We start from the raw sequence: 27,736 nt of genomic DNA, 5'->3' as shown, positions 1-27,736 counted from the left end.
GAAATGCCAAAATGGTATTTATTACTATCTAGATGTAAAACCCAGCAGTGTTTTTCTATCTGATGTGGGCTAGGCTTTCCCAGCCAGTGAGTGAAAGGTCAGGAACCAGGCTGGGTTGCAGGCACTTGTCAGGCCCATATCAGGCTCTGAGAGCCATGAGGCTACCCTGGGCAGTGTGACTAACACTTATCCAGTGTGACACTGGGTAAGCCTGGGCCAGCAAGGAAAGGATCCTCTCTGGAGGGTCCAGACCTTCTAAGCATCACTCAGCACTTCTCTCCACTGCCTTGGGTCTGACCAAGAGTGTAGAAAGAGACCCCTGATTAATGGGAAGCCCCCACCCTCACAAAAGTACACCAGGAAACAGCCCCTGCCATAAACCAGAACAAGGTGAAAGATGAACCGTTACAGAGAGAAGCTTTCCTGCCTGGGATCCAATGAGTGGGTGGGGGCAGGAGAACTGTACTGGCTTTTGTCACAGTGACATTTTCCAAAGTAGAAAAGGGTTAAAAATACCTCCCACCCTCCCCTGAGATGAAAGGCCACTCTGGGTAAAAGGTAGTAACAGGATCGGTAGGCCCAGGGACTCAAGGAGGGAGCTCCAAGGACCATGTGCGATGGAGTTGCAGCAAGATAGGCGGGACTGCCCGGCAAGGCAGGCAGACCAACCCTGGGCCTCCGACCCTGCGGCCTCCCTGAGGCCTCTGGAGACCGAAGGGAGGAAGCCTGAGAGGGTCGAGCAGCGTGAGGGGCCCAGCCTCCCCAAGCAGGCAGAGGCAGACCCTCAACTGCCCCTTCTCCCTCCCTGGCTCTCTCACTCAGCATTCACAGACAGCAAGCCAGTCCCTGGTCACCATGGCAACCAATGGCCAGCCGCCTTTCCCAAGGCCAGGCCCATCTGACCACCCTATAGGGGGGTGTCTCCGAGGGACGAGGGAAGCCTGCCACAACTGCTGGTACCCCAGAAGTCTAAAGCCATGCCCCGGCACAGAACAGAGCTCCATCTCACTCAGATTGCTCTGGCCAAAGGCACTGCAGCTACAGCAGGTGGCTCCCTACTCCCAGGCTCTGGGCCCCCTCTAAGGAGGTTTGGAGTCACGGTACCCCATCCTGATGTTCTAGGTGACAAATTAAAACACAACAAAATGATCATTTTGTTAAAAAGAAAAAAAAATGACCCCAGGCCCTCTGGGGCAGGGCCTCAGCACAGTCCCGTCTGTCCCCCACGTGGAGAGGCCTGGCTCGTCCATGGCCCCATGCGCTACTGGTTGTTGCAGCCCTGTGAGGCTGAGGAGCCACCGCCTGCTTGCTTCTTTCTCCGCTTGTTGAGCAGCCGGTTGTTAGAGGTTTTCAGATCCTTGATCTGCACCTGGTCGTAGTCCACACGCATGGTTGCCAGGGCACTGGTCATCTCCTCCTGATGACAATTGTCCACAGAAGTCAGGATGTACTGGCCTCAAGAGCCATCACCCTCTTGTCTCCAGCCCCTTACTAATGTCAATGAGGGCAGTGATAGCCAATATTGCCCGAGCACCCACTGCACACCCAACAGTGGGTCATCCCCTGTGTCACATAATCCACACTCCATTTCCTTTGTGACTTATCTACTAAGGCAGAGAAAGTATAGTGACCCCCTGCGACCACACCAAGGGTGAGTGGGACAGGGACCTGGACCTATGCCACTTGCTAAGAATCACAGGCCTGCAGGGGACACATCCTGTGGGGGACCCAAGGGACTGAAGCCTAAAGACTGTGCCTGGGGTGTCCTGGGGCTCTGAGCTGCTGTCCCATATGCTCACACCAGGCTCAAACCTGCTGAGTCTAAAGCCAAGCTGACCTCCCTCCCAAATGTAGATTGTAAGGGGGGTTATGGCCAAAGCCCCTTCCTTCACTGAGCCCCTGGCCTCAAGTCCCAGTGTGCCATGAGTGCCATCCTGAATGGGGTCATGCCACCCAGTGCTCTGAATGCCCCGCTGGACCACTGGTGCAGTTAGTGACACCCTGTGTACTGGAACAGGGGAGAGGCTGATGACTCAGGCTCTCAGGAGCCACCCCCCTGGAGTTCCTTTTCCCAAGACCGTGGGAGACTAAGACAGTGTTCACTCACCTTGACCTCATCCCAATGGTCTCTATCCTCCTGCAGCACTCGGGCCGTGTGAAGAGGCGTCTGGGGCACCACCATTGATTGCTGGAAGGAGCCCCAAGCCCATGGATTAGAACAGGTGCATGGGACAGCACTGGCTCCCAGCCCCTACCCCCTTTCTTCTGGCCTCAGATATGGGAAGCAAGGCTCAGGGAGGTAAAGGAGCCTAAACAGAGCAGTGGCAAAATCAGGCTCTTGGTGGGGTCCCACCACCCATCTGTGGCTTGCACCAGGGCCCTCCAGAGCTATTACCCTCCTGCCCACTGCCCCATTCCAGCTCACCACCCACCCCCACCACAGGACAAGGAGGTGCTCACGTTGATCCAGGGATGGTTCATGAACTGTGTGATGGTCAGCCTCTCTGTGGGGTCAGTCTTCAGCAGGAGACGGATCAGCTGCTTGGCTAGGGAATAGAGGGGGGTGGGGAGGTCGCAGAGTTCCTCAGAGCCAGTTGCCCTATTTCTACATGTGCTGCCAAACTCCTAACCTACCAAAACTGAGCTAATAACTGTTTCTTGTTTTAAGTCACCAAGTGTTGGGGGCAACTTATTAAGCAGCCATAGAGAATGGATACAGGGCAAATTTGTCTGTGGTCCCCAAAGGGAAAATATTAATAAGGGATAGGAGTTCAAGGAAGTTTTGAGGAGGCAAGTTTTGAGCCCATTTAGCAGATATAGAAACTGAAGTTCAGAAAGTTTGGGTGACTTGCCTAGGGTCACACAGCTGGGAAATGGGAAGTGGGATGTCACATACCCAGGATTTGAAAATAGGTTGCTTTGACACTGAAGTGGTATCTCGCAGGATGAAGGCTAATGGGGTCTGGTGGAGCGAACTGGGGCAGAAGGTTCACTCACCATCTTCAGAAACCTCCGACCACTCAGGATTGGGGAAGCCATACTGGCCTAGGCGGATCCTCCTCTTCATCCCTGGGGAGATAGCCTGGCCCGTGTTGGAGTAGAAGGGCGGGAAGCCACACAGGCTGGGAGAGAGTGGGAGGCCGAAGGCACAGGTGTGAGGGCAGCATCAGGGTGGACTCATTCCCCCCAAATCCCTGACTGGGAAGACAGCCACCAAGGCAGCCACCTTGGCAAGAATACTAGCCCTCTGGACTCTGGGCTCATCCCAGGAATGTCATCTGCCCTTGGCATGGAGAGACCTTCCAGCAACCTGAAGGAGGGATGTCCCCTGACCAGAAGGGAAGAGCAGCCTGCATGATGAATGGCCCAGTCAAAGCCCTCACCAAGGGTTGGGGTGGGGATGGGGGCAGAAGTGGTACTGAGTACACAAGGAAGTAGGCAGTATAGGAGGTTGAGGGGGGTGGTACTCACAGGATGTACATGATGACGCCCAGGGACCACATGTCACACGATTTGTCATACTTCTCTGGACCCAAGACCTCAGGAGCTACCAGGGCAGAGGGTACAGGAGGGCTCTCAGCCCCAAGGGTCTTGGAGCCCAGATAGGAGCCTGAAGCCTGAGCAAGGTGGGGAGCAGGTGCCTGGGTTGGGGGTGGGGCAAAGCAGACTGGTGTCTGGCACCTTCTGGGAAGGCAGCATGTGTGTGAAGTTGGGGGAGGTAAAATAGCTCCCAGAAAAAATAAACCCACTTTTCGGCTGGGCTGTAAAGAATGATAGCCTCCTAGCTTCTTTGGGGGCGATATCAGCCTTGGTGAGGAAGAAAGGGAGAGAAGGCCAGTCTAGGATTTGGTACGGCCCCACCACAGGTGAGAGAGCCTCAGCCCCCCAGCTGCCCTGGGTCCCTGGTCTCCGTGGATGCATGGCCTAGGCCGCGGACAAGGCGGGGGCTGGAGGAGAGCTCTGGTTTCCACCTTCAGCTTGGCCACCATCCCATGGGGCCTGGTTCTTCCCACCTGTGTGATAAGATGGGTAGGCCAGAAGATTTCTAAGCCAAGATACTGCAAAACACATCCTGGTAAACAGGATGCCATCTCAGCCATCTCAGGGGCTCCCTACTCCTTAAGTAGCTCGCTGAGAAGGCCTCCCCTGAGGGGAAAGAGCCCTTGGTAAAGCGAGGCATCACACCTCTCAGGTCAGGAGCCTTTTCAGCAGGGGCTTTTCCAGATCTGGGCTCCCCACTTGCAAGGGAGCAGGAAGTTTCTCCAAGGCAGCATGAGCATGTGCCACCTCCAAGTCCGATTCCTGCCCTGGCCTAAGGGACCCTCTCCCTCAAGACAAGTGGCTGGCTGTATCCTTCTAATATGAGAGGAAAGGCCTGCCTACTTTCTGAATATGAATCCCAGAAAGATAAAAACTGGAGAAAAACAACCACAGTTGGGCTCCGTCCCAAGCTGATGGCAGCCTTTTATCACGTATATATTTAGAGCTGCTGTGATGTCATTCAGCTCACAGGCCACAGCCAGAATTTTCCTGGATCTATTTTCAAAAGCAGAAGCTGAAGTTTGGGAGAATATTTTTGCAGCCTCCGGCCCCCCACGTCACCGCCTCCACGAAGACAGAATCCTTCCTCCTTACTGGGCTTTAACCCTGTGGCTTCTGCCACTCACAGGACCCACAGCAAGCAGGGCCCAGGACTCACCCACATAATAGGGAGTGTAGCAGGGTGTCTGCAGGGCATTTTGGGTGGTCTCCTTGGCAAAGCCAAAGTCGGTGAGCTTGAGTACTGCATCCTTCTCCTTGGACGTGTAGAGCAAGTTTTCAGGCTGGGCCAGAAAGAGAAAGCATTGGTCTGGAGTCAGGCACCAGGTGGGGGTAGAGTGTCAAGATGACCTTCAGGCAGACTTCCATCACCCCAATCAATTCAGAAGGAGCCAGCTCCATCTCACTAAAAAGACCTGGGCCTTGGTCGCCAACAATGTGGGTCAAATATGGAGAAGACCAAGGTGGCTAGGAGATGATCCTCCTTTTGCAGAAGGGAAACAGAGGCAAGTGTTCAGCCAAAGCTGTGAAGAGCCAAGTGCCACAGAGAGGCCAGGGGTAGGAAATTTGAGCCTGAGTTGGTGATGCTGCCATGAAATACCAAAATGACCATTCTGGGGCAGGATAGGCTGCTCATGTCACCAAGCACATGTCTTGTACCCAACCCAGAACAAGGCAACAGGGCAACCCGCCTGAGGTTGCTCAGGGAGAAGGCCCCCACTACTTAGACCCCAGGAGCTGCACAGAGGCAGAGGCCTGGAGGAAGACGGCAGTGGGGAGGTATGCATGGAGGAGGCAGCCCTGCAGCTAGATTTTAATGAATGGGTAGGACCTAGGGCCATGTAGGAAAGGGGCGACTGTCGAGCAGAGCTAGGCTAGAAAGACAGGGTGCTGGATGGAGTTCCAGTCTGGGGCCAGTGAAAGCCTTTTCTCTGGTTCTATTTGAGATGATCTGATCTTGGACTGGGATAAAAACAGGAAAGTATGTTTAGTCTACACAAAGGAGTCACCTCTACAGAAGGTTTCCCTCTCTTTCGGGGGGAAAAAAAAGAAGCCAGAGCCAAAATAAAGCAAGGGTTCAGAAGGTGAGCCTGTCGTGGGTCCATGTGTATCCAGAATCAAAGGATAAATGGGCTGGCAATACTCAGCCAGAGGAAGAACCTGATGCCGCAGCTGGGCCCTTAGCTCCTCTCAGCCCAGTCTCAGGAGGAAACAGACCTCAAGATGATACTCTAGACTTGGGGCAGACGACTCAGGACTTGTAGATTCTGCTCTCGTGGTGGGCACATATATGTGTATGTACATGGGGCTGCCTCACATGGTTTGCATTTCACCCATTTGTTCCTGCTGACCTCTAGGACCCAGTCCTCCCTGGATAGGACATGTAGAGAGCTGAGCCTCCAGAACATGTCTGAAGCCCGTCCACTGAAAGAGCAAGCAGACCCAGGAATGGGACCCCCTCTGCTCATTCCTCCTTGCCTCCTAGTAAACAGCTTCTTTCCCTTAAAATGCTGGCATTAGAGGCACCCAGGTGGCTCAGTCAGTTGAGCCTGGGACTTTTGATTTCAACTCAGGTCATGATTTCAGTCTCCTGGAAAGGAGCCCCGCTCAGCGGGGAGTCTGGTTATTACCACCTTCTCCCTCTGCTCCTCCCTCCACACCTCCCTCCACTCGCACACATGATCGCTCTCTCTTGCTCTCTCTCTCTCTCTCTCTAAAATAAATGAAATAAGTCTTTTCTAAAAATTCTGGCATTAAAAAACATTTTTTTTAAATGCTGGCATTATAGGGCCTAATCTATCGAAACTAAGGCTGTTACTTCACAGAAGCCCCAACAGTGGCAGGCAGCCTCTGCCTCCTCAGATCTGGCACACTGAATGTTCACAAAAAATCCTTGATGAGGGCACCTGGGTGGCTCCATCAGTTCTGCACCCAACTCTTGGTTTTGGCTCAGGTCATGATCTCAGGCTCCTGGGATGGCTCTACATTCAATGGGGAGTCTGCTTGAAGGATTATCTTCCTCTGCCCCACCCCTCCCCTCCTCAAATAAATAAATAAATCTTAAAAAAAAAACAAAACAAAAACAAAATCCTTGCTGAAAGAATGAGATAATAGTTAATAAATACCAGTGCAGCATCTGTTCAGGCTTAGGCAAGACACAATCTCTGAGACTTGTTTTCCTCTTCTGTAAAATGGGTAATGGCACCTACCTCATAGGGTTAGGTAAGGATTAAACAAGATGCTTGTCAGGGTCTACTGGCTTGAGGTAGGTATCCAGTTCTTCTAAAGCCTATTGGGGGTGGTGCCTGGGTACCTCAGTGGTTGAGTGTCTGCCTTTGGCTCAGGATGTGATCCTGGGGTCCTGGGACTGAGTCCTGCATCAGGCTCCCCGTGGGGAGCCTGCTTCTCCCTCTGCCTGTGTGTCTGCCTCTCTCTGTGTATCTGTCATGAATAGATAAATAAAATATTTTTTTAAAAAGCCTATTGGGATTACACAGTGTTTGAAAGAAACAAGGAGACTGATCTGGCTAGAGCAGAATGAGTATGCTGGAACCACAGAAGTGGCTGTGAAGAGCGGTCTGGGCTGAGGGACAGAGAATGCAGATCAAGGAAACCTGCCTCCATCTAGTGGGTGCTGGGAGCCATTAGGGGTTGTGTATTCCCTTCTCTGGTTCCCCAACCTAGTGTTTCACCTTGACATCTCGGTGGGCAATGTTCTGGCTGTGCAGGAACTGGATGGCGGTGCCGATATCCCGCATGATCTCTGCAGCTTCTGCAGACACAGAGAGAGGAAGGGCCAGTGATGCCAGTCAAAGGTCCAGGAGCCTGGGGCTTCCACCCTATCATTCCCCCTGCAGCAGCACAAGATGGTGATAGGAGTCCTGCTACCCAGGACACCCATCCTATACCCCAACACAGTCATCCTAATTTCCTCTGGGGAAGCCGCAGCCCATCTGGACTTCTTTCCTTAGGCCTGGGCTACCTCTTCCCAGCTAAGGTGCTGGTTGTCACCAAGAGGCTTTGAAGCCTCCATCCCAAGGCCATGGACAATCCATCTCCAACAAGATGTTACAAACTTATAGAACTCTTGGGGTATGGACATCCTGCCCCACCCTCTCTTGTTAAACTGGGGAGACAGGCATAGAGAGGAGCAGGGCCGTGCCCAGCATCACACAGCAACTCTGTGTGGCCCCTCTGGCCCTGGTACAAGAGGTACACGTACCTCTTTCGGTGAAAGCCTGGTCACCACGCTCCTGAATCCGGCTGAATAGCTCACCACCTTCCATGCTAGAAGAGAAAGTGACTAGAAGTAGGGCCCCCTGAATCAGGTGTCAGCCTGCCCCTGCCCTGAATCGTGGGCCCAGAGATTAGGCTTTGCCCACCCTGCCCCTGGGGAACAGTTACGGGCAGCCTCCCTGTGCCCTGCGGAATCTGGTGTATAGCAGGCCATCAGCTTGGGTGGGTTGACCTGGTCTCCTAGAACTAGGGTAGGCTCAGATCCTCAGGTCATCAGGGGGCCCTTGCATTCCTAGGGCAGGCCAATCCTCATCCAAGTCTGAGTTTTCCTCAAATAAGGGAGGAGATGTCAGTTGTCATCATCATAACCACTATTTCCTGAACACTTACAGTGCTATGTGACCCTGGCCTGGTCCCTTTACCTCTCTGTGCCTCAGCTTTCTCTTTTGTAAAATGAGATTTATAGCACCAATATCACAAAGTTGTGCAAACTGAATAAGCAGTATACACAGAGCACTTAGAATGTGGAGTCAGGTATAGGCAAATACTACCTTAAGATCTTCTTCCAAAAAAAAAAAAAAAAAGATCTTCTTCCACATTTTACACAGCAGTTACAGAAAATCAGAGAGGTTAAGAGCTACCCAAAATCATACAATTAGTGGGTGGTAAAGCCAGGATCTGAACCTCAAATCTGACTCAAGAGCTGCTAACCTGTAGGAGGATGGGATGCTTAAAGGTAGATGGGGAGGAGCTCAAGGTCCAGACACAAGACTCAGGGTTTGAGGAAGGCTAGGGCTGAGCCACAGTGCTACTGGGAGAAGTACAAGGTAGAAGAGGCCACTGGCTCCTAGTATCTGGTGGGACACGGGAACAGAAACCCAGGTAAGAAGGAAAAGGTGGAGGTGATTATGTGTGTCCTGCTCCTCCCAAATCTCTCCCCAACCCCCGACCCCACCCACACTCAGGGCCTGCCTACCTTTTCTGACAACTCTTTCAGTTCTTCCTCACAGAGTGAAATCACACCCAGGGAGCCATATAGGAACCCCTGTAGTTCCCTGCCCACCCTGGTGGGAACAGCCTTGCCATGGGCAAGGCCTGCAACTGCCCCTCCATTACTGCTCCGGGGTTGGGGTGCCTCCCAGAGCTGCTATATTAAGAGCAAGAAGGTCCCCTAGAAGAATGGTGGGAGCCTGGGGACCACAGGAGTACCAAAGAGGCACCAAAGCTGGATGGGCCAGCATACCATTCCATGACGATGAGGAGACAGCGCTTGCTGTGATGCATGTTCTCATACACGTCCAGGATGCGCACAATGTGAGGGCCACCCGAGGCCTGCCAATGGTGGTCCACCTCCTGCCGGGCCTTGGGGCTGTCATACAGGAGCTGAGAGCAGGTAGGCACAGAAAGTGTCAGGCACACAGCCCACTTCCCCAGCAGCCACCCAGAGGGTGCCACCACCCTCACTTTGCAGACAAGAATATGTGAGCTCAAGAGAGGCCTGTGACCTGCCCAAGGTCACCCACCTTGTGAAGGGAAGAATGAGGATTCAAATCCAGATTTCTGTGATTTGTGGTCCAATGACCACAAGAAGGCCCTGGGAGGTACTTGATGGCTTGGAAAGGCTCAGAGGCCAGAGGAAGCCTGCTTTCCTTCTTGGGGGCTGCAAGTGAAGTGGCAGTTGAGTGGGCTTTTTGGACAAATGGCACATCAGATGGAAGACCCCAGACATATCCCTTGAACTCCATTTTTACAATGGGGTGGCTCAAGAGTTGTAGAGCCAGAGGTAGAGGCTGGGTGCAAAAGGGACCCTAGCTGAAGGAGGGGACAGCCCAATGGGCTGAGGCCTGGGTTTGGGGCTGAATTCCTCCTGTGACTCAGTGTGACCTCAGGCAAACATTCACAGCTCCAAGCCACAGCCCACAACTCTGTGAAATGGAGTAATAACAGAATCATCCCCATAGGATGCATCACAGCATGGTATGCAGCGGGTGGGCGGGCATCAGGATCCCTGCTCAGGTTAACTCAGCTCCAGGCTGCCCCTAGGCTATGGCTGCCAATCAGAAGGCCAATCACCGGAAATGAGCAAGGCCCTGAGCAGTCCTGCTGGGTGGAGGTGTAGGGGAGAAAACAGCATGCAGGGTGAGGTGGTCCAGAATGCGGAGAGCAGAGCAAACCATCCTCCCACAGCGCTGCTCACCCGAGACCCTGCCTAATTTGTTTCATAGTTGATCAGGGTTGGGGACCACAGTCAGACCTCAAGCCTAGGCCTCAGATCAGCTTCATCTTTCTCAGCACCCACAAGGACCCTGGGCCATCCCTGGCCTTGGTGTCCTCCTCTACAGGACTGTTTCCCCTCTGCCAAGGCACTGCATGGGGCAGACTCCAGGACCAAGCTCTCTAGGCAAAGGTCGACTGAGGTATAGAGGAAGCCTGTAGGTTCTCTCATCTATTGCCCCACGGCTGTTCCTCCATCCCTGGAGCTGCTCACCTTGGCCCTAGCCTGGGGGTAAAAGGCCCTCCATCAGTTTTGGGTGGGGTCCCTGCTCCATTAAGCAGTCCAGGATGGGGGCACATAGAAGCTGCTGTGGACAGACTCCCAGCTTGGAAACCAGTCCTTGCTCCTGCTGCCTTTGCCTCCCAGAACATCTCTCAGCTCCATGCCCACATGGCTACTAAGCACCAGCTTTTTGCTCACATTTCTGGGAACAGGGGCTCAGTCATCCCCATTCACCACACCAGCTCACCCCCACTGTGTTGAGGTGGTTCTAGCCAAGGGTATCCCAGTCTTTAGCCATAGGACCCAAGATGCACCATCCTCCCTCCCTACTCTGTCTCCTCTGCATCCTTTTCTGCGTGGCCTCCCTACACTTCTCTCTGCCCCCTGCCATCTCCTCCCCAGTCTGGCCTGACTTGACAGTGTCCTGTAGACATCTCCAGGCTGGCTCCTGGATCCCCTCCTCACTCTGTCCTGCTTCTGGCATCTTACCCTACACCCAAATCCTCTCTCTTCTCTCGTAAAATCCCAAGTACACAGCCAGAAACCTCCCAGTGGGGTCCTCAGCCCCACCTATCCTTGCCCCCACTCTTTATCCCCACCTCCTTCCCTGGCACTCAGGCTTGCCTCCCTCTCATTGCCTGCTACCCCTGACCCCCAACCCTTTCTGTTCTGGTCATAATGATGTACTTGTTGACTGGAGCAGTCCTCACTCTGCCTATGCCATGTGCACTCTTGCTCTTCTCCTTCTCCATTGGGTCAAATCCCTCTTTTTCAGGAAACTTCTGGGCTCAGTTCAGATGTCTCCTCCTCTGGAAAGACCTCCTGGCATCTCCTCCTATGGTTTTTGCCTCTCTAGCTCCCACCAGGCTGAGAATAGCTTTAGGGCAATTCCAGTAGAGTTGGCCTGCAGGTTCCTGGCCAGGGCCACAGAAAACACTGGGCTCCTGAACAAACAAAGGGTGGGAGGGTGGACATGGTGTTAGAAGGAAGGCCTGTGGAAGGGAGAGGAGGAGGGGAGCAGATGGCCAAGGAGGGGCCCGAGGGCTTCATGGCCTGAGCCTATACCCTGCGCCTCGCTGAGGTGGGCAAGCAGGTGGAGCTGCCCTGAGTTGGAACCTCTGAATGCCTCCTACCCTACTCAGTCCATATTTAGAAACTCATTTCCCACACGGATGAAAATAGTCCTTTTCTGAGTGCCAAGGCTCTGAGAACAGGCATAGGGGTGGGGAGAGGACCATACCCAGAAAACACAATAAATGTCCCCACTAGCCTCTCTGTAGGGGTGATGACAGAGGCCAGAGCCCTGCACCTGACCCACCTAGGCCCAGCTGCCAAGAAACCTCCTGGGCTATCACTCTCGATCTTTCGGGTTGGCCTTGAGTGTGGCCCCAAACCTCCTCAGTTTCCTCCTCTGTCTTCCCCATAGCCAGAACCTTCTCCTCTTCCCTTTCCTCTTTCCTTTCCCTCCAATATCACCTCTGTCTTCCCCATAGCCAGAACCTTTCCCTTCCTCTTTCCTTTCCCTCCAATATCACCTCTTCTCAGAAGCCCTCCCTGACCACCCTGACAAAGAAGGACATCAAGGATCCCTCACTCTCCCTTCAGCTTTTCTTTATTTATATATGTGTTTTGTTCACTGAGGTATACTTCACATATAGTAAAGTGCACAGGTCTCAAGAGTCCATCTTGATGAGTTTTGACAGCTATGCACCCCTATGTGACCCACACCCCCAAGACAGAAACGCTTCCAGCTTCCCAGCAAGCTCCCATGTCATTGCCCTTCCTACCACCCTCCTGTGCTACACTGGCTCACAACCTACAATTAGCTTGTTCCTGTGATAACTCTTTAAACAAACACACATGTATAGATACTGCACTTTCGATGTGCCTGGCTCTGTTCTGAGCCCTTTCTAAATATTAGGAGCAAGGGGCTTCATTTTCCCCATTCCTTAGCTGAGAAATAGAGGCACAGAGAGGGGAAGTAACTGGTCCCAGACCCCACAGCTGATCCCCCAGCCTGGTGGGCACCAGGCTGCCTCCCTTATCAGATCATGGGCCCTCAAGGGCATGGTCAGCCTGCTGGGTCACCTCTGGATCCTAGTACTGGGACTCAGAGCCTGGCACAGAGCACTGCCTCAGTTTATATTTGTAGGCTTATTGAACAGATCTGTAAGGTGGGGTAAGAGGAAGACACCCTCACAACTCATCATGAGGACAGAATAAAATTAAATTGAGAAGGACCCAGGAAGGGTCAACAAATGAGAGACATGACAACCTGGCCAAACTTGCTCCCCACTGTGCCTCACCCACCCTCCCTGGTGAACCAGACTTTACCTTCTCTTCCAAGGAGCCCATCCTGACCACTTCAGCCCACAAGGCCATTGCTATAAATGGCAATCCATTGGCTTCATTCACGCAGGTACATGAGTCCACATAACCCTTCATATAAGATGTCCCCAAGCGAGAGCCCCGATATTCCCAGGCATGGAAATGAGCACCGGTCTAGGAGAGGAGGCTCAGGTCCTTCTCTTACTTTCAGACTGACCTTTGGTGGTTCCTTTGCCTCTCTGGGCCTCTCTTTCCCTAATGTTGAGCTACAGTGTTTGGGCTAGATTGGGGGAAGGGAAACCTCTGGTCAGGGTCTCCTCCCAAAGTAACTACTATGGCCCCACTCCCACATCACCTCCCCATGGCACAGCCCCTGGGGCTCCACAGACCAACATCCAAATGCCTGAACCCAATGAGGGCTACCTGGTCCTGGATCACAGCTAGGAAGGAAAGAAGATAGCATAGCCCTCTGACAATCCAGTTCAGCAGCCTCTGCCCTTGCCTCCCTCCCACCCCCTGTCCCTGGGCCCCCAAGGGGTCCACCAAAGCTGAGGGCCTGTGATGGCTCCTGAGAGCTCCAGCCAGTGCCCAGCAGGCACCCACACACCCAGGAGACAGAACCCTGGCTTGCTCCGCGAGGAGGGGCTCCTGGCTGTACTGGAAATGTGGCCCTCACTGGAGTTAATGAGTCTCAAATCTGAGAGGACATTTCCTTGAACAAACGACTCTACTTTAGCCTCAGGCTGTGATGAAGCAGTTTCCACCTCTCCCTTCTCCCTCACTCTCCTTTGCCAAACTCTCTGAGCTCCCAGAGCCTACCGCCACATGGCCAAGACCCCTGCCAACCCCACCAGACAACCCTCAGCAGACTTTGAGGCAGAAGAGCCTGTGCCACCCACCCACCCCGCCCCGCCGCCCGCCCCAGCCCCAGCAGCACCAGGTGGAATGGGAGACTTGGCCTAGCAGGGCTCCTCCCTCCCTCCACACTGCCTCCTCCCCCACCCCAGGACAGCCTTCACAGGGAGGACTCCCTAGTTCAGGAGCTGGGAAAGCCAGAGCAACATTTGACTGGAAAACAATTTGCAGTTTACAAAACACTCTCTCCCCTTATCTCATGGGAACGCTGGTGCCGCCCTGTGAGGCCAGCTGGGCAGGGCCAGCAACTCCAATTTACAGATTGAGGAAAGAGAGGTCCAGGAGAATGAAGTCACTGCCCTGGGGCCACCACGCTGGAGTGTAGCAAGGCTGAACAGAGAAGAGAAGGGACTTTTGAGTGTCCAGACAACCCATCCCTGAGGGGAAATGAGAGAAGGGGGTGGCACCAAGTTGTAGAGGCATTGACCAAAACTAACACTTACAGGCAACGACTCTGAAATGAATGTGTGCACAGGTGTGGGTTCCGCAGGGGTGTGGGGGGGCTGGGAGTGTTGCACAGGAACATGGATGCAGGCACATATAGGGGTATGCCCCTGGGGCTGTATAGGTCTAGGGAGCATGGGGGTGGTGGATGTGTGCGAGTGTGGGGCCATGGGCGTGCATGTCTCCAGCCCCTGCAATAGTGACTCTGAACTCCCAGAGAGTTCCACCCATCTGTCGATTTATTCATCCAATATTTTCTATCTCTCAGAATTGCCTACCGGGGTACTGGGCACAGAGAGGTGCCCAAGAAAGACTAGAGATCTTGCTGCCACTACTCATCCTGTGACAGCCTTGCCCAAGCAGGTGACCAAGCCCAGATCCCTCCACTCAGACCTCCTCTCCCATCTTCTGCATCACCTCACATTGCCCAGAGCTGTAAAAGCATTCTGTCTGCTTTCCTAGAGCATCAAACAGAACTGGGATGTCTGTAAAGACACAGCTTTGGGACAAGCCCCCAATACCCTACTCTAGCCATCTCTTAGCTCCCAAAAGGCCACCTACTCAGGCCCATGTGCTCACTCACATATCCAGTAGTACATATCTGGCTAACCCCACGGCCAGGGGTTTCTCAAGTAAAAAGTGTTCATAGTATCTCCATCTATCTCACACACAAGGCCACTGGCCTGGACAGGCATCCTCCCCAACCAACCCAACCTCCACACTCCCGACCAATTAACCTACAGCCTGGGCCAAGCTTCTCTGTGGCCTCTGTGAGAACACCTACTCCTTCCGGGGGAAGAGATCTGGGTTGCAATCTCTCCCATCAGTGAGGCTCTAACAAATTAAGAAATACTAACTCTGGATTTCATGACAACCCACAGACTGAGAAACATCATCCTTACAGCAAAGGGAATCTCCTGGAGGCCAGGTATCCAGTTGTTCTCACTGCCCAGTGGGCCACTTTAAGTCCCATTATTTCCACTGCTCTATTCATGGACAACAGGATTTCAGGCATTCTATAATCCTAAAGCATAACAGAAATCAAATAAAACAAAACAAAAAAAAGTCAGATTCTCTTTAGAATGCAGAGAAAAATAAAATGTACCAAAAACCCATGTAAGCTCATAACTATAATTGAGGACAGACACATTTTAATTCTGAGCTTCCTGAGAGTCTTGGCAAAGAAGGAAACCAGATAGGCTCTGCTGGCTTTCATCACCTCATAAATAGAAGCATAGACATTCACTGAACTTTTTCCAAGACCAAATTCTTAAAGAGATTCAGCATCAGATCTTACATGAGGGAAAAGTATAACACTCTGAGGATGCCTTCAATAATAATTTTGGTACAGAAAGATTCATATGAAACTATCTGATATAAATCCCCTCCTAAAGACCAGGGCCAGCATGTGGCATTGGAGCCTGGCATACCCACCAGGGGCCTGAGATTACATCACCAGACCCTCTACTTTCTGGGAATTCCAGCTTTGTTCTGTGCTAGAGTATGGAGAAGAGGGAGACACATAAGAAGGACTAGTATGTCCCCCCACAATACCTCGTCTCCGACTTGGGGATCTTATCCCAGCCTCAGGCAAGGAAGGGCAGACTTTCTAGAACATTGAAGAGCTGCATGTCTGAGCTATTGATTACATTGTGCTGCACACGTTCAACACCAAATACCCAGGCTCCAGAATTTAATGGAATGTTACAGGAAAATACGGGTTTTCAACTCCTGTTTTGTTCATTGTGAGAAACCTCTATTCTCTACAGAGAATAGAGGTCATGGATAAGAAAAAGCACTTTGAACCTAACATACTCCCTCCTTGATAAGAGTGTTCAACTCAGCCACATCTAAGGTCCCTTCTGGCGCCTGGTTCTGATTATTTGGGATTATTTTCCCCATTAGACAGATCTCTAATGTTATGAGAGACACACCACTGGAGTAGCTAAATTCATTTTATGGTCAGTTGTTGAGACCACTCCTGCCTTGTGCTGCTAGCACCACAACACACCTCACTGTGGTCCCTGGCCGGCCCATGATCGTCCTAGGCTGCTCTGTCCACTCAGAGCAGAGGGCACAGCCTCAGGGATAGGATGGGATAGACTGACCTCAAATTCAGAATTCAGAAGCAGGAATTTCTTTCTTAAGTCCTCAGTATCCTCTTATAAAGCCAGACCCATGGTCCCCCCTCCCCCAACCCCCATCCCATCCAAGGGCACTAGTGCTATTTGGAGAGTTGCCGGCAGTGTCAAATCTAACTTTCTAGCCACAGTTTCAAATTAGAGCCTCAGACATGTGCCGCTACTCTCACACACACTCATTTCCCCAGCTTTTGTAGCTCATTAAAGGAGCTAATGGAACCAATTTTGCAGCTATGGATTAGTTGGCCTCATGCCAGATCAGACCTCACTTCATTAAGTTCTGACCGTATCCTGTCTTCTGGCTTGCCTGGTCCATTTACCACTCCTCCTCACAGGCTAAGTTCCAGGGAGGTCAGCTCGCATGACACCACTGACCCCAAATGCCCAGGCCCAGGCTGGATGCTCAGGGGCTGATACAGTCAGATCAGTTTTAGCAACCCCCTCATGACAGCTGTCTCTGCCTGGTGCTCTGCCAGTGGTGTGTTGCCCACAGCATTTGATCACAGACATCACCTCATTCAGTGTTCACCATACCCTGAGAAGAACTAGTATTATCCTTGAACTGTGGGGAAACTGTGGGTTAAGTGACTTGTCCAAAGTCACACAGCTGGGCAGTGAGAGTCAGGACTTGAACCCATCTGTTGGCTTCTAGGCAGTGGGGCCAACGCAGATAGCCACTTTGCTCCTTTCATATGCAGGGCTTGGCCCCATATCTTGGGGTCTAGACTAGGCTCTGCACTTGGTGGTTGCACAGTGCAGTGCCCAGGAGACTGGGCTCAGGGAAGTTTTGTGGCTTACATGTGGCCACCTCTGCATCTGGGAGTCTTCTGGGAACCAAGATTCATCCTGATGCCCAGGGAGGCCTGCCCATTTTATAGATCCCACCCCTACTTCTGCCAACATTTACTGGCCCTGCCTGAGGGCTAGGCCTAGAGCTGGAGCTGGAGCTGAGAATATGGCCACAGGTACTCTGTCCTCAAGGATTTGGGGGTCTATGGATGAGTTACTGCCAATTAGAGTGCTTGATGAGGATGTAACCCTAGGGAACTGGTCCTGGCTCCTTCTCTCCCTTTTCTTTTCTTTCTAGAGCCAGACCCTAGCAGAGCAGGCAAGACAGGGTAGCCCACCCAAGGGAGCCCAGGAAGAAGAAGAGTCCCCAAACAACCCCCTTCCAGGCCAAGTTCAGAGCACCTGATGGCAGGGAGTAGAGCACAGGAGTGAGGGTAGGGAAGCTGCTAGGCTGGGAGCCTCCCTGACTGCCTCCTACCAGGTCCTGAGAGAGGAGAGGATGGTTGAGGCTCCAAACCGGCTGTCTTCCCAGGAAGCTCTGTCAACAGGAGATCCAACACACATTTGGAAATTGTCGAGTCTCAGGAACAAAGGCTCCTTCAATTTGCTAAATTTTGATAGCCTGTTTATCTGTTTCCCACCAGCCACAGATGACCTGGAAACAAAGGCAAAAGTACCAGGTCTGGGGAGAGCTAGAGATGGGTGGGAGAGGGGAAGAATGCTTCCAGAAAGAGGGAGCTGAGCTGGACTCCAAGGCAGGGAGGGAGAGGGACAGCAAGAACATAAGTGCTAGATGGGGGCAGGCTCAGGGGTCCCAGTGACCTCAGCCGGGGGACTATGTACTATGAAGGACCCGCTGCGGGCACAGGCCTCCAGGTCAGACACATCTGGATGCCAGATGCAGGGGTCACTTCCATCTTCCACATGCCTATAGCTTTGGACAGGCCATTCAACCTCTCTGAACCTCAGTAGTCCAATCTGGAAAATAGGAGCAGTGACAGTATACATGTTCCCAGGTGGCCAGGAGGATGGAACAAGAACACATAGAGAGCTCAGATTAGCACAGTGCCAAGGGATACTGAGTGGAAATGGGCTTTGAGATTTGCCCAATGGGCTTCAGGATTCCCCTTGGTCTGCCCTGAGGTACCCCACACTCTTTACCTTCAGAACTTGGGGAAATCCAGATGCAGCCTCTGGGACCAAGGGGAGACAGACTCCCTGCAATCCAGCATGTCACAAGAAATGGTCTCAAACCCTGAGAGGGACAGGATTGGACCTGGCTTTGCAAAAATGGACCAAAAATCTAGAGTCTCTGGAGCCTGCTTTGCTGTGAAAGGCCCAGAGAGAAAGGGACAGACCCTCCGGGGTGGTGAGAAGATAAGATGGCTGATCCCAGGGGAGTGACCCTGGGATGGGGGTGGGAAGAGCAAGGTAGAGCCCTGATAACCCTAAGCCAGCTCTCAGCTTTGGCCAACTAGGGAAGGGGCACATCTTCACTCTCAGATGGCAGCCACTTTGATACCCCTCAACTCCTCCATGCAGCCTTTTGAGAAACGTCCCCTTCTACAAAGTATGTGGTAACTCTGGGCTGATCACTTAATGTCTCTCACCTCCAGCTGTGGAAATGGGTGTGCAGTCTCCTCACACATGGCAATGGGGACAGGAGGATAGGCAGGTCTGGGACTACCAGCATCTACTTCATAGGAGGGGAAAGAGGCCCAGAGAGAGCTACAACCTTCTTTTTCTCTCTCTCTCCCTCTCCCTCTCCCTTTCCCTCTCTTGGAGATTACATGAGAGTAAGTGGCAGAACCAGAAGTCCCTTTGCCCCAGGCAGGCATTGGAGCCCAGCATTCCACCCACAGAATTCTGACAGAGGGTTTGAGGAAAGGCTACTAGGGTGCCTTTTGAGGCCTCAGAGGTCCGGGTTCTATTATCCTCCTTTTAACTTCTTAGAGGAAAAAAAGCCACCTTTTTGGAAAACATCAGCTACATTATTGGTGAAACATTATCTTGGTTTTTATTTCTCCTATGACAGGGTAAAAATAGGACATTTTCATCCTAAGACTGGAAAATTTCATCAAGTGCAAGTGTTTTATTCTAATCTCAGAAGCAATGTCCCTTTAATGGTCCCTCCTCGTGAAGAGACCCCCCCCCATCTCAGTCACTGTCTGAGCCCCCAAACAGCCAGTTGTGCCACAGTGATGCCTACACAGCCAATGGGGCTACAGAGGGCAATGGCCATGTTCCCTAAGCAGGAGGTGACCAGGGCAAGTGAAGCCATGCCCAGGGGACTCCTGCTGAGGCACCCAGCAGGCCATGCCCCTGGCCAGCCCTAGAGACAGGAGACCCAATGCCCTCTAGCTCTGAGATGAGTGACAGCTGGTCTCTGTCCCCCTGGAGGAGATGTCACAAAGATAAGAGAGGAATAAATGGTGGGGGGGAGGGTACAGACTAGACTACTCCTAGAGGCATAGTGTAGAGATCCTAGGGGACCTTCTGACTCTATCCCCCTACATCTGCTCTTTCTGAAGCCAACAGCCAACATCACATCTGCTGGCAGCTCTATTTCCCTTGGCTTCATCCATGTCCCTATAGCTCCCCACACAGGCTTGGGTGAACACAGGCAGCTATTGCTTTACTCAGGTTCCTCCCAGCAGAGGCAGGGACAGTGGCTTCCAACTTCCTTTGGCCCTGGCCTTCTCTCTCCCTTGTTTGTGTTCCTGCTAGAAGGCTCTGATAGTTCCAACTCCTGGGAAGATGTCCTGGGGTTTGAGCATGCCCTGGAGCCATAGCCACGAGAAGGGGGAAGTCCTCTGAGAGACCTGGATAGTGGCCTGGCAGCACTGAAGGACACTCCCACCCTGGGAACAGGCAACAGTGACTCTTTCCCATCTCAGGCCTTCCTACGGCAATGATGAACCCGGTACAGGCTCAGCCTGACTAAAGGTTTTAGCTGGGCAATGGAATAGAATGGAAAATATCTTAAAACCTAAGTCAGAACTCTGAGTTCCTGTCTGTAGCAGGACACAGACCCTGCTAGTGGAGCCACACAGCTGACTGTTCTCCAGTAACATCATTTACTAGCTAGCTCGGGACAAGCATCTTGGAGGCACCTCTAGCCAGTCTCTACACTGCCCATCTACTTGCACCACTACTTACCTGCCTACTTCCGTGGCAATGCCCACAATCACTGCCCACCGAAAAGATCTTCAGAGCTAGAAGGGGGGCTCTTGTCAAGCAGAGAATCCAGCCCCTCAATTTAGAGATGGATGGACTGTGGCCTGGGAGAGAGGTCTGGCTCCTGACCCCCAGGGATAGCTTCCAGCCCAGCCAGGGCATGTCCCTGCTCTGACTCTGAATGAGTTGCTTTGCCTTCCTGAATCTCAGTCTCTGTATCCATGACATGGAGGTGACATAACCCATTCTTAGATTCTTCTGTGTTCGTGTTTAGCATGTAGGAAGCACTCAAGGGATAAGTGGGTACTCTTATCCCCATCCCCCCACCCCCAACTTCTACCCCATGTGCACTGCCTGCCAGAGAGCATAGAGAGTACCTGCCTGTTCCTCCACCACAACCTGAGAAGGGGGCTTGTTTAGGTTGGGGGAACAACTACAGAACAAGTTGTGAGTCCCTTGTTGGAGGCTGAACCCTTAGGAATGGAGTGGTGGGTGTAGCAAGTTCAGGCCCTGGCCCATCACACCCCTGAAAATAGCCTCAAGTGTCACTGAGCCAAGGGGGTCAGGTGCAGGGTGCAGGCCAGAGAGTCAGATGCTCTGGGGTACTCTGGTGCAAGGCAGCTCACATGCAGCTTGGGCCCCTAGAGCAGATGTAGGTTGCACTTCATGTTCAAGCCCTCCCAGTCTGTCCACAAGTTCCTCCCACTGGCTCTGAGGCTCTGGCCCTGACCCGAGCCCCTTCTCTACTCAGTGTCAGCCAGAGAATCCTTGGGAGTCACAGTGTTACTGGTCTCACACTGTTGTCCTGAGCAAAAGTCTCACACCACTGAGCCATAAAAGGAGACCCAGTAGAGGTCACAGGCCACGGCCGAAGCTGACTTCCCACACTCCACAGGGGACTCCTCAGGTTACAAGCTTGGCCCAAATGTTCCTGACTTCACTGCTCTGACTGCCAAGGCCAGCAGCAGGAGATGACATTGTCAGTGGCATGGTTACAGCCAGATGCTCCTCCTTCCTGTCCTACCCCTACCCTACGCTGTCGCTGTCGCTGTTGGGGGGAGACTTTCAGGGTAACTAGGATGACTCTTCAGCACCTGACCAGCCCCCATCTGTCCTCTACCTGTCCTTGGCCTGCGGGCTGCAGAGAAGAGGCCCATTAAGTCTGAAACTCTTGAGACAGAGAGTAGCAAGGCCAGAGACGGAAGGGACTAAGTGACAGCAGGGGAAACAGAGTGGGGAAAGAAGAAATGAAAGGGACAAGGAGGAAAAGAAGAACAGAAAGTGCCATAAAGAGAAAGCAGCAAGGACAAAGCCCTAGTCTAAAGAAAAAGGCAACCCAAATACCAAATCTGCAAAAAAAAACCCAAATCAATATTCTCTGTGTCTCTCACCTGTCCAGTGCTAAAAAGGCCTCCTGAGGCTCCTTGTCTCTTCAAATAGCAGCCTCCTCTCTTACTCCTGCTCTAAGCAAACCCCCACAGTTTCCAGGAGCAGGATTTTATCCACAATTCCACAGGGCCTAGTCCACCTAGTTCCAAAAGGGTGGGAGGGCAGGGAGGAATCCAGGACCCAAAGTTCCTTTCACACTATTCCTTCTCACCCCACACGGGGCTGACTTCCCCAGGTGCACAATGGGCCCAAGGGAATCCTCACGAAGGCCAGTAACAGGCTACCGAAAGATGTACTCGGCAGCCCTCGGAGAGTGTCTGCTAGCCTGTGCTGTCTCATACCAGGAATGCAGGGACAGTTATGGCCACCAAGACTCAATCCCCCTTCTGGCCACATGTTCAAACCCAGGGTTCAACTGCACCACAGAGATGATGGTTTTGCAAAAGATTCTCAAACTGCGTTTTGTCCAAGGTCATTCAGGGAGAAAGTGTCAGGAAGGGTTTCAAGCCCAAAGCCCTTCCCTCTCTCAACCCCAGGGAGCCTCTCATATGGGAACACATAAGTTCTTGAATAGACAGAAGCAAGGCTAGCAGAATCGAAATTCTCCTAGAAAAATACAGGAGCCATGTTCTTATTGCCCTAAGAGCAGCAGACCCACACACAAAGGAGGGCTGGGTGCATATTCTTACCGCACCTAAGGATCACCACTGTCTTCAACTCTTGCCTGGTGACCAGCATCTTTGGACACCTGGCAGCCTGTCACCAGGCTGGACCAAAAGAGGTGAGGGGACTACACAAGTAGATGCTCCATCTGCTGCCCACTCACAGAGGTATCCCGTGATGATATCCCAAGGAGGCCCTCAGAGGAAGAGATGAGGGATCCATGTAGGGAAATAGCTTCCCCAAGTACAAACCCCAGCAGAGACCTAAACAGACCTCTGTTGCCACAGAGACCAGGCCCTTCCTTCCCAAACGGCCTGAACTAAGTGACAGCCAAGGTGACCTAGAAGCCCCTAGAGCACCCTGAGCAACAGTGTTCCGTGAGGGTTTTGTTGATGTCATGAAAGAAAATTCTGGGGGAAGGAAGGAGAATTTTTGCCCACTTAGTGAGGGAAGATACCAGAGACAGAAAGAGGCCCCTGGTGGTTAAGGTATGAATCTGAGTTGTGGGAGAATGAAAGGGAGAGTCGCTGACCTTTTTTCAAGGCCCTATGTAATGAACTCTTCTTCCACAGAAGAAGACTCAGCCCTCAGAGTCCTTCCACAGCTCCCAGCATCTGTCGGGGCCTGGACACTTGCCCCACTGAGATCAGCCACATCCTGCCAGGACACACACGACTGTGAGTGGGGAAGTGGTACTCTACAGCAGGTGCTGAGCAGTCAAAACAGGCATGTTGTCACATATAGCCTGTGCCCCCCTCTGTCATTCACATCCTTCTCAGACCAGAGGCTTAGAATAAAGCTGGCAGTCTCTTCTAGGAAGTCTCCTCTAGCTGGCCCAGCCCAGACACAGTTTCCTCTCGCCCACTGACTGACCTCACTTCCTGCCTGTGGCAGTCTGGAGTCTGCTGGGCTGGGCTTGTCTGAGACTCAAAAGCCTTGAGATGAACCACACAACCTTTCTGAGACAGTTCCACAGCCATCATGTCCTTGTGTGCTGGCCTGTGGGACCATCTGTCCACTCACAAGCAGTCCTGCACAGTGAGAAGAGCTGGGCAGATATAGACAAATATGAGCAGCAGCACTTGGTCTCCTGGTGGAACCACAGAGGATGGTGCCAGCGGCCTCCTACGTCCCCATAAACTAGCATGAGGCATGAGTGATTTAAATGCTGAGACTCTAGTTTCAAACTGCTAGGCTCACATCACAGCCTGCCACTCTTCAGCTGTGCATTTAGGCAAGTCATCTACCTTGCTGAATATCAGTGACATTATCCTCAGAATGGGAATGACAGGAATTAGGTAAGAGAATATATATCATGCACTGGGGACAGGGCCTGCCAGACAGAACAGTCTGGAAAACTGTTAGCCATCTATGAGAATATTAGAATCCATAGTACCAAGGCCTGAGGCCTAGAGAGATGGCATTAGCTCCTGGATAGGATGGGAAGATCCTGGCAGTCCCAGCAGAGGGCATCCCCAGCAGAGATTTAGGCTTTGAGCACAGTTTCTAAACCTGTGAGCAAGGCCACCTGGGCAGATGTGAAGCAGCTCAAAACAATCTCTGCCAAAAACTCCACTATTTGCATTTTTTAGGGTTTGATGACCCTCCTAGAATCCTTTTTAACTTTTTTTTTTTTTATTTTTTTTTTTTATGATAGTCACAGAGAGAGAGAGAGAGAGGCAGAGACACAGGCAGAGGGAGAAGCAGGCTCCATGCACCGGGACCCCGATGTGGGATTCGATCCTGGGTCTCCAGGATCGCGCCCTGGGCCAAAGGCAGGCGCCAAACCGCTGCGCCACCCAGGGATCCCTAGAATCCTTTTTAAACAGAAAATTAAATTAAATGACAGCTCAGCAGGTTCTACCAGCATGGTAGCACACGAGCTCCTCAACTTCTTTCCTTCCAGGAGAGGGGCAGCCTGGGGAAGAGGCTGGGTACAGTGAAACCCCTACTGGGGACTCCATTGGACAGGGCTGCCAGCCCCTCCACATGCTTCCTGATTTGTTGACTCAGTAACAAATGGCCCTGCCAAGGCTGATCTGACCGGTCGGGGGATGGCAGGTGAGGGGGTGGTAGGTGCCAAATGAGAAAGTACCTGGCCTGCCTGGCAGCCCCACCCAGCCTCAAATCCAGCTCTACAGCACCAGCTTCAACAGGTCAGCCCCACCCATGGAGCAATGCGAGAACTCCCCAGCATGTGGATCCAGCACCCCAGCACTCTACTCGGTTTGATAAAGAAGAGGAGAGAAGAGCACTGGGGGCCCAAGGGGTCTCCAACATACTCCCATGGTCAGAGAGGAGGGCTCCTAGCCCCAGAGCCCAGAAAGTAGGGGCAGGAAAGAAGACTCTACTTCTCCTCCCACGTGCAGAGCCCTTCAGTCTTCTTAAAACCTCATATTGCTTTTATTTATCAAAGTGCCATGGTCACTTCTGCCTGCCATGAGGCAGAGGACCGTAAGTGGGCTGGGCAGGAAGTTAGTAGGGAAGGAGATGCTGGCCTCTGATACAATCTCTCATCCCAATCAAGCTACATGATTTCTGACCACTGACTCCAGTGGTCAGGGACTGAGGGAAAGGGGAAGAGGCCCAGCGTCCCGGGGAGGAGTCTGTCTCTCCAGGGCCCCCAGCTACAAGGACACTGACCACAACTCTTCCTGTTTTATGAATGCCTGTTACATTCCAGGCTTCAAGCTAAGCATTATCTGCCATCTTGAGCAACAGGGCGAAGAGGACAGGCATGGAGTGAGGCCAGGGCACTCAGCCTGTACCACCAAGAAGGACAGAGATGGCAGGGGGCAGAGGCTAAGCAGAAAAATGCCACTCTCCTCCTCAAGGCTAGAGTCATCACTCACAGTACAAGTACAATATTTCAGAATTGTGCTAGCACCATCTTGGAAGATGGTAAAGACCTCCCAGATGGTAGAAAATTCCAGACTTGGTCACTAGAGGAGGGCTGGGGGCAAGCAAAGGAAGGTGTTGGAGTGGGAGGCACATTTAATCCATGTTCTCCTAGGGCCAGGTCCTGAAGGCCCAAGGCAGTAGCTCTAGCCATATTCACCCATAAAACCTAAAGGGGTCTCAGAGGGGAATTTGTTCTAGGCCTGTCCTACTTCCCAATCTAGATCAGAGAAAGCATTGAGGCCCTAGATTCAAGAGGAGGTATCTTGGAAAGTGTTGCAGTCAGAAGTTCCCCCAAAGTCACTTGTCAGACACAACACCTATGGAGAAGAGATTGGACCCAGCCCTGCTTAAACCTGGTACTACCTGGCCCAAGATCTCTGTCTTCCTACTCCATCTCTGCCTTGCTGACAGCATCTGAAACACCGCAGGGGCGGGTCAGAGCCCAGCCCTGGCTCACAGGGCCAAAGCCTTGGTATTAAGAAGAGTTCTCTGGCTTCCATTGGCCCCTTGTCTACCCAGACCACCCCTGACCCCAGCACAGACGAGAGAGCTAAGACGGTACTGAGGGAAGGGATAGAGACTCTCCTCTGAGAAGAGCCACTTTTCCCCTAAAGGAATCAGAGATAGGGCCCCACCCCCCACCTCATTCCACTGCTGGGTTAGTAGATGAGGAAGCTGTGCCCAAGGCTCAGCCTCACCAGCCCAGCCCTGAGCCTCCTCCAGACCCATCCTATCAGCCCTAGTGCCTCCAGGAAAAACACAGGGAGTTGGACCCAGGTCCCTGCTCAGATACTTGCAAACACTGTGCCTTAAATAAGTCCTATAACCTCTCCAGGCCTGCATCAGGCCTAGTACCAATTACTCTACAGGCATCATCTCATTCCAAGCTCACATCAACTCTTTATCTTTCCCCCTAAGCAGAGGCAGAAACCTGGTTTCCAGAGTCCAGGACCTAGTCCAAGGTCACAGAGCTGGCAAATGCAGGCCAGAGATTAGAGCCACGTCTGCAGAACTCTGCACTCAGGCTCATAATTATAATGTCTGTAAAATGAGAAGATCATTTGCAGTATTCTAACCTCCAGGAGCCACTTTCCTTGCTATGATCTACCTGTCCAGGTGGCCAATGGCACAAACTGCTCTTGAGTGAAGCTCCCAGTGTCAACAGATTCAAGGCATTCTGGGTATGGGGCAGGGTCCTGGGCCTGGAACTAAATGACTTAAGCCAGAAATATGTGGCTAGATCAGCCACCCCCAGAACTCCCTGGATTCCACCTGTATCAGTGAGTTCTTTACCAGGCCTCCAGGGAGCCTGTGGTGTGACATGGATAGATGGCTGGCCTGCCCTCCACCCAGGAACCAGGGTGAGTCAGGCTTGGAGGAAGACCTGCCCTTTTCAACGTAGGGCCAGTGACTCAGCTGGAGCCCATCAGCAGCCTCCTGCTCACAAGTGTGATGGGCACCCTCCTTGCCCACCAGCCAGTCCTGGGAGGCTCCCACCCCCTACTCTAGCCCATGCCATCAGGGGCCACAAGAGAAAGCAGCCTCACCCCAAGGCTTGGTGGGGACTCAGCCTCAGATAGAGGGAAACTCAGATCCATTCCAGTCAAAAGAGTTTCTCATGGAAAAAAAAAAAAAAAAAAAAAAAAGAGCTTCATATGGAAGGAACAACCAAGCCAAGTGAGCCCCTCCCCCCACCTTTGGTCAGAACACAGAGGCCCAGCCACAAACCCGGAGTCAGGAACCACTCCTTCCCTGTTTCCGGGACCAACAGACTCTACCCATACTGACTCCACCCCTTGCTCTCTGGGACACCCTGAGTTTAACTAGACTAAGCTTTGTTTCCCCCATCTGTAAAGCAAGGAGAACCAGGAGCCTGACCTTACAGGGGAGTGTGAGAAGGAAAGGAGATACTGATCATAAGAAGCTTAGTAGGGGTCCTGGGCATAGCTTGGTGCACCCCCAGGCCTCTGCTGTTGGGCCCTCCAGGTACCCGCGGAGCAGTGAGGGGCCACTAACCTTCAGGGCACATTTCTGCCCAGTGCGCCTGTGGAAGCACTCCAGCACCTTGCCGTTCACACCCAGGCCCAGCACTTGCTTGGACAACTGGTAGTCATCGGTCACTGCATACTTCTTGGGCTCCCGCCGCCCCCCGAGGGCAGGAGCGCCAGCTGAGCCAGGTCCGCAGGGTGCTCCTTGAGGGGGCACAGGCTCCTCTGCTGTCTCACCATCCATGGCCCCCGCGGGGCGCTCAGAGGCGACCCCAGCCTGGCGCGTCCGGGGTCACCTAGGGGGTAAGAGAAGAATGAGTTCGGCCTAGACTCCTCCAGTACACCCCAGCCTGGAGCCCCTGAGCCTGGCGGGGCTGCGGGCAGCAGACTGCGCCGGGAGCCGGGAGGGAACTGTCCGAAGTACGGACGCGAGGCAGGGGGCGGTGGTGGCGCGACCGGGCGCTAGCGAGTCCTGCGGGACACCTGGCAGGAGGGGAAGGGGCTGCGCGCCGGAGCGGGGGGAGGTAGAGGGGGCCCTAGGAGGGCGTACCTGGCGAGGGCGTCCCTGACAGCAGAGTACCTGGCTGGCGCCGGCGAGGGGCAGGGACCGCGGTCCCGGGAGCCCGGGGCGCGAGCGCCTAGAGCCGAGTCGCGCCGGCCGCAGCCCACGTGACCGCCCCCCCACCCCCCACGAGCGTCCCGGACTTGGGGCCCGGCTCGGTCAGCCT

General features: G+C 53.0%; 1 protein-coding gene across 2 annotated transcripts; it reads right to left on the bottom strand.

Moving 5' to 3' along the window:
- MAPKAPK3 (MAPK activated protein kinase 3) lies at window positions 1–27,736 on the bottom strand. Of its 2 annotated transcripts, none has more exons than XM_041763473.1 (11): window positions 27,559–27,736; window positions 27,037–27,304; window positions 9,020–9,159; window positions 7,763–7,827; window positions 7,233–7,312; window positions 4,700–4,823; window positions 3,472–3,547; window positions 2,998–3,122; window positions 2,461–2,546; window positions 2,108–2,188; window positions 1–1,417 (listed from the first exon to the last, which is right to left on the bottom strand). In XM_041763473.1, the coding sequence occupies exons 2-11, from the start codon at window positions 27,250–27,252 to the stop codon at window positions 1,262–1,264; spliced, it is 1,149 nt and encodes a 382-aa protein (XP_041619407.1). In that variant the 5' UTR covers window positions 27,253–27,304; window positions 27,559–27,736; the 3' UTR covers window positions 1–1,261. The 2 variants fall into 2 exon arrangements, with proteins under 2 accessions (XP_041619407.1, XP_041619408.1); XM_041763474.1 differs by lacking the exon at window positions 27,559–27,736 and adding an exon at window positions 9,300–9,436 and having other exon boundaries at window positions 27,037–27,191.

Source organism: Vulpes lagopus, chromosome 7, assembly GCF_018345385.1.
Source record: "Vulpes lagopus strain Blue_001 chromosome 7, ASM1834538v1, whole genome shotgun sequence".
Classification (NCBI taxonomy): domain Eukaryota; kingdom Metazoa; phylum Chordata; class Mammalia; order Carnivora; family Canidae; genus Vulpes; species Vulpes lagopus.
Note: the sequence above shows the minus strand (reverse complement) of the source record. Positions and strands in the feature narration are given on the sequence as shown.

Bases quoted from the DNA above. Each gene is read 5' to 3' on its own strand.
- MAPKAPK3 (XM_041763473.1), bottom strand. From the start codon at position 27,252: ATGGATGGTGAGACAGCAGAGGAGCCTGTGCCCCCTCAAGGAGCACCC. The intron at 7,828-9,019 runs GTATGCTGGCCC...TTTCTCTTCTAG, and splicing joins CTCCTCATCGTCATGGAATG to CATGGAAGGTGGTGAGCTAT. The intron at 3,548-4,699 runs GTGAGTCCTGGG...CTGCCCTGGTAG, and splicing joins CTACACTCCCTATTATGTGG to CTCCTGAGGTCTTGGGTCCA.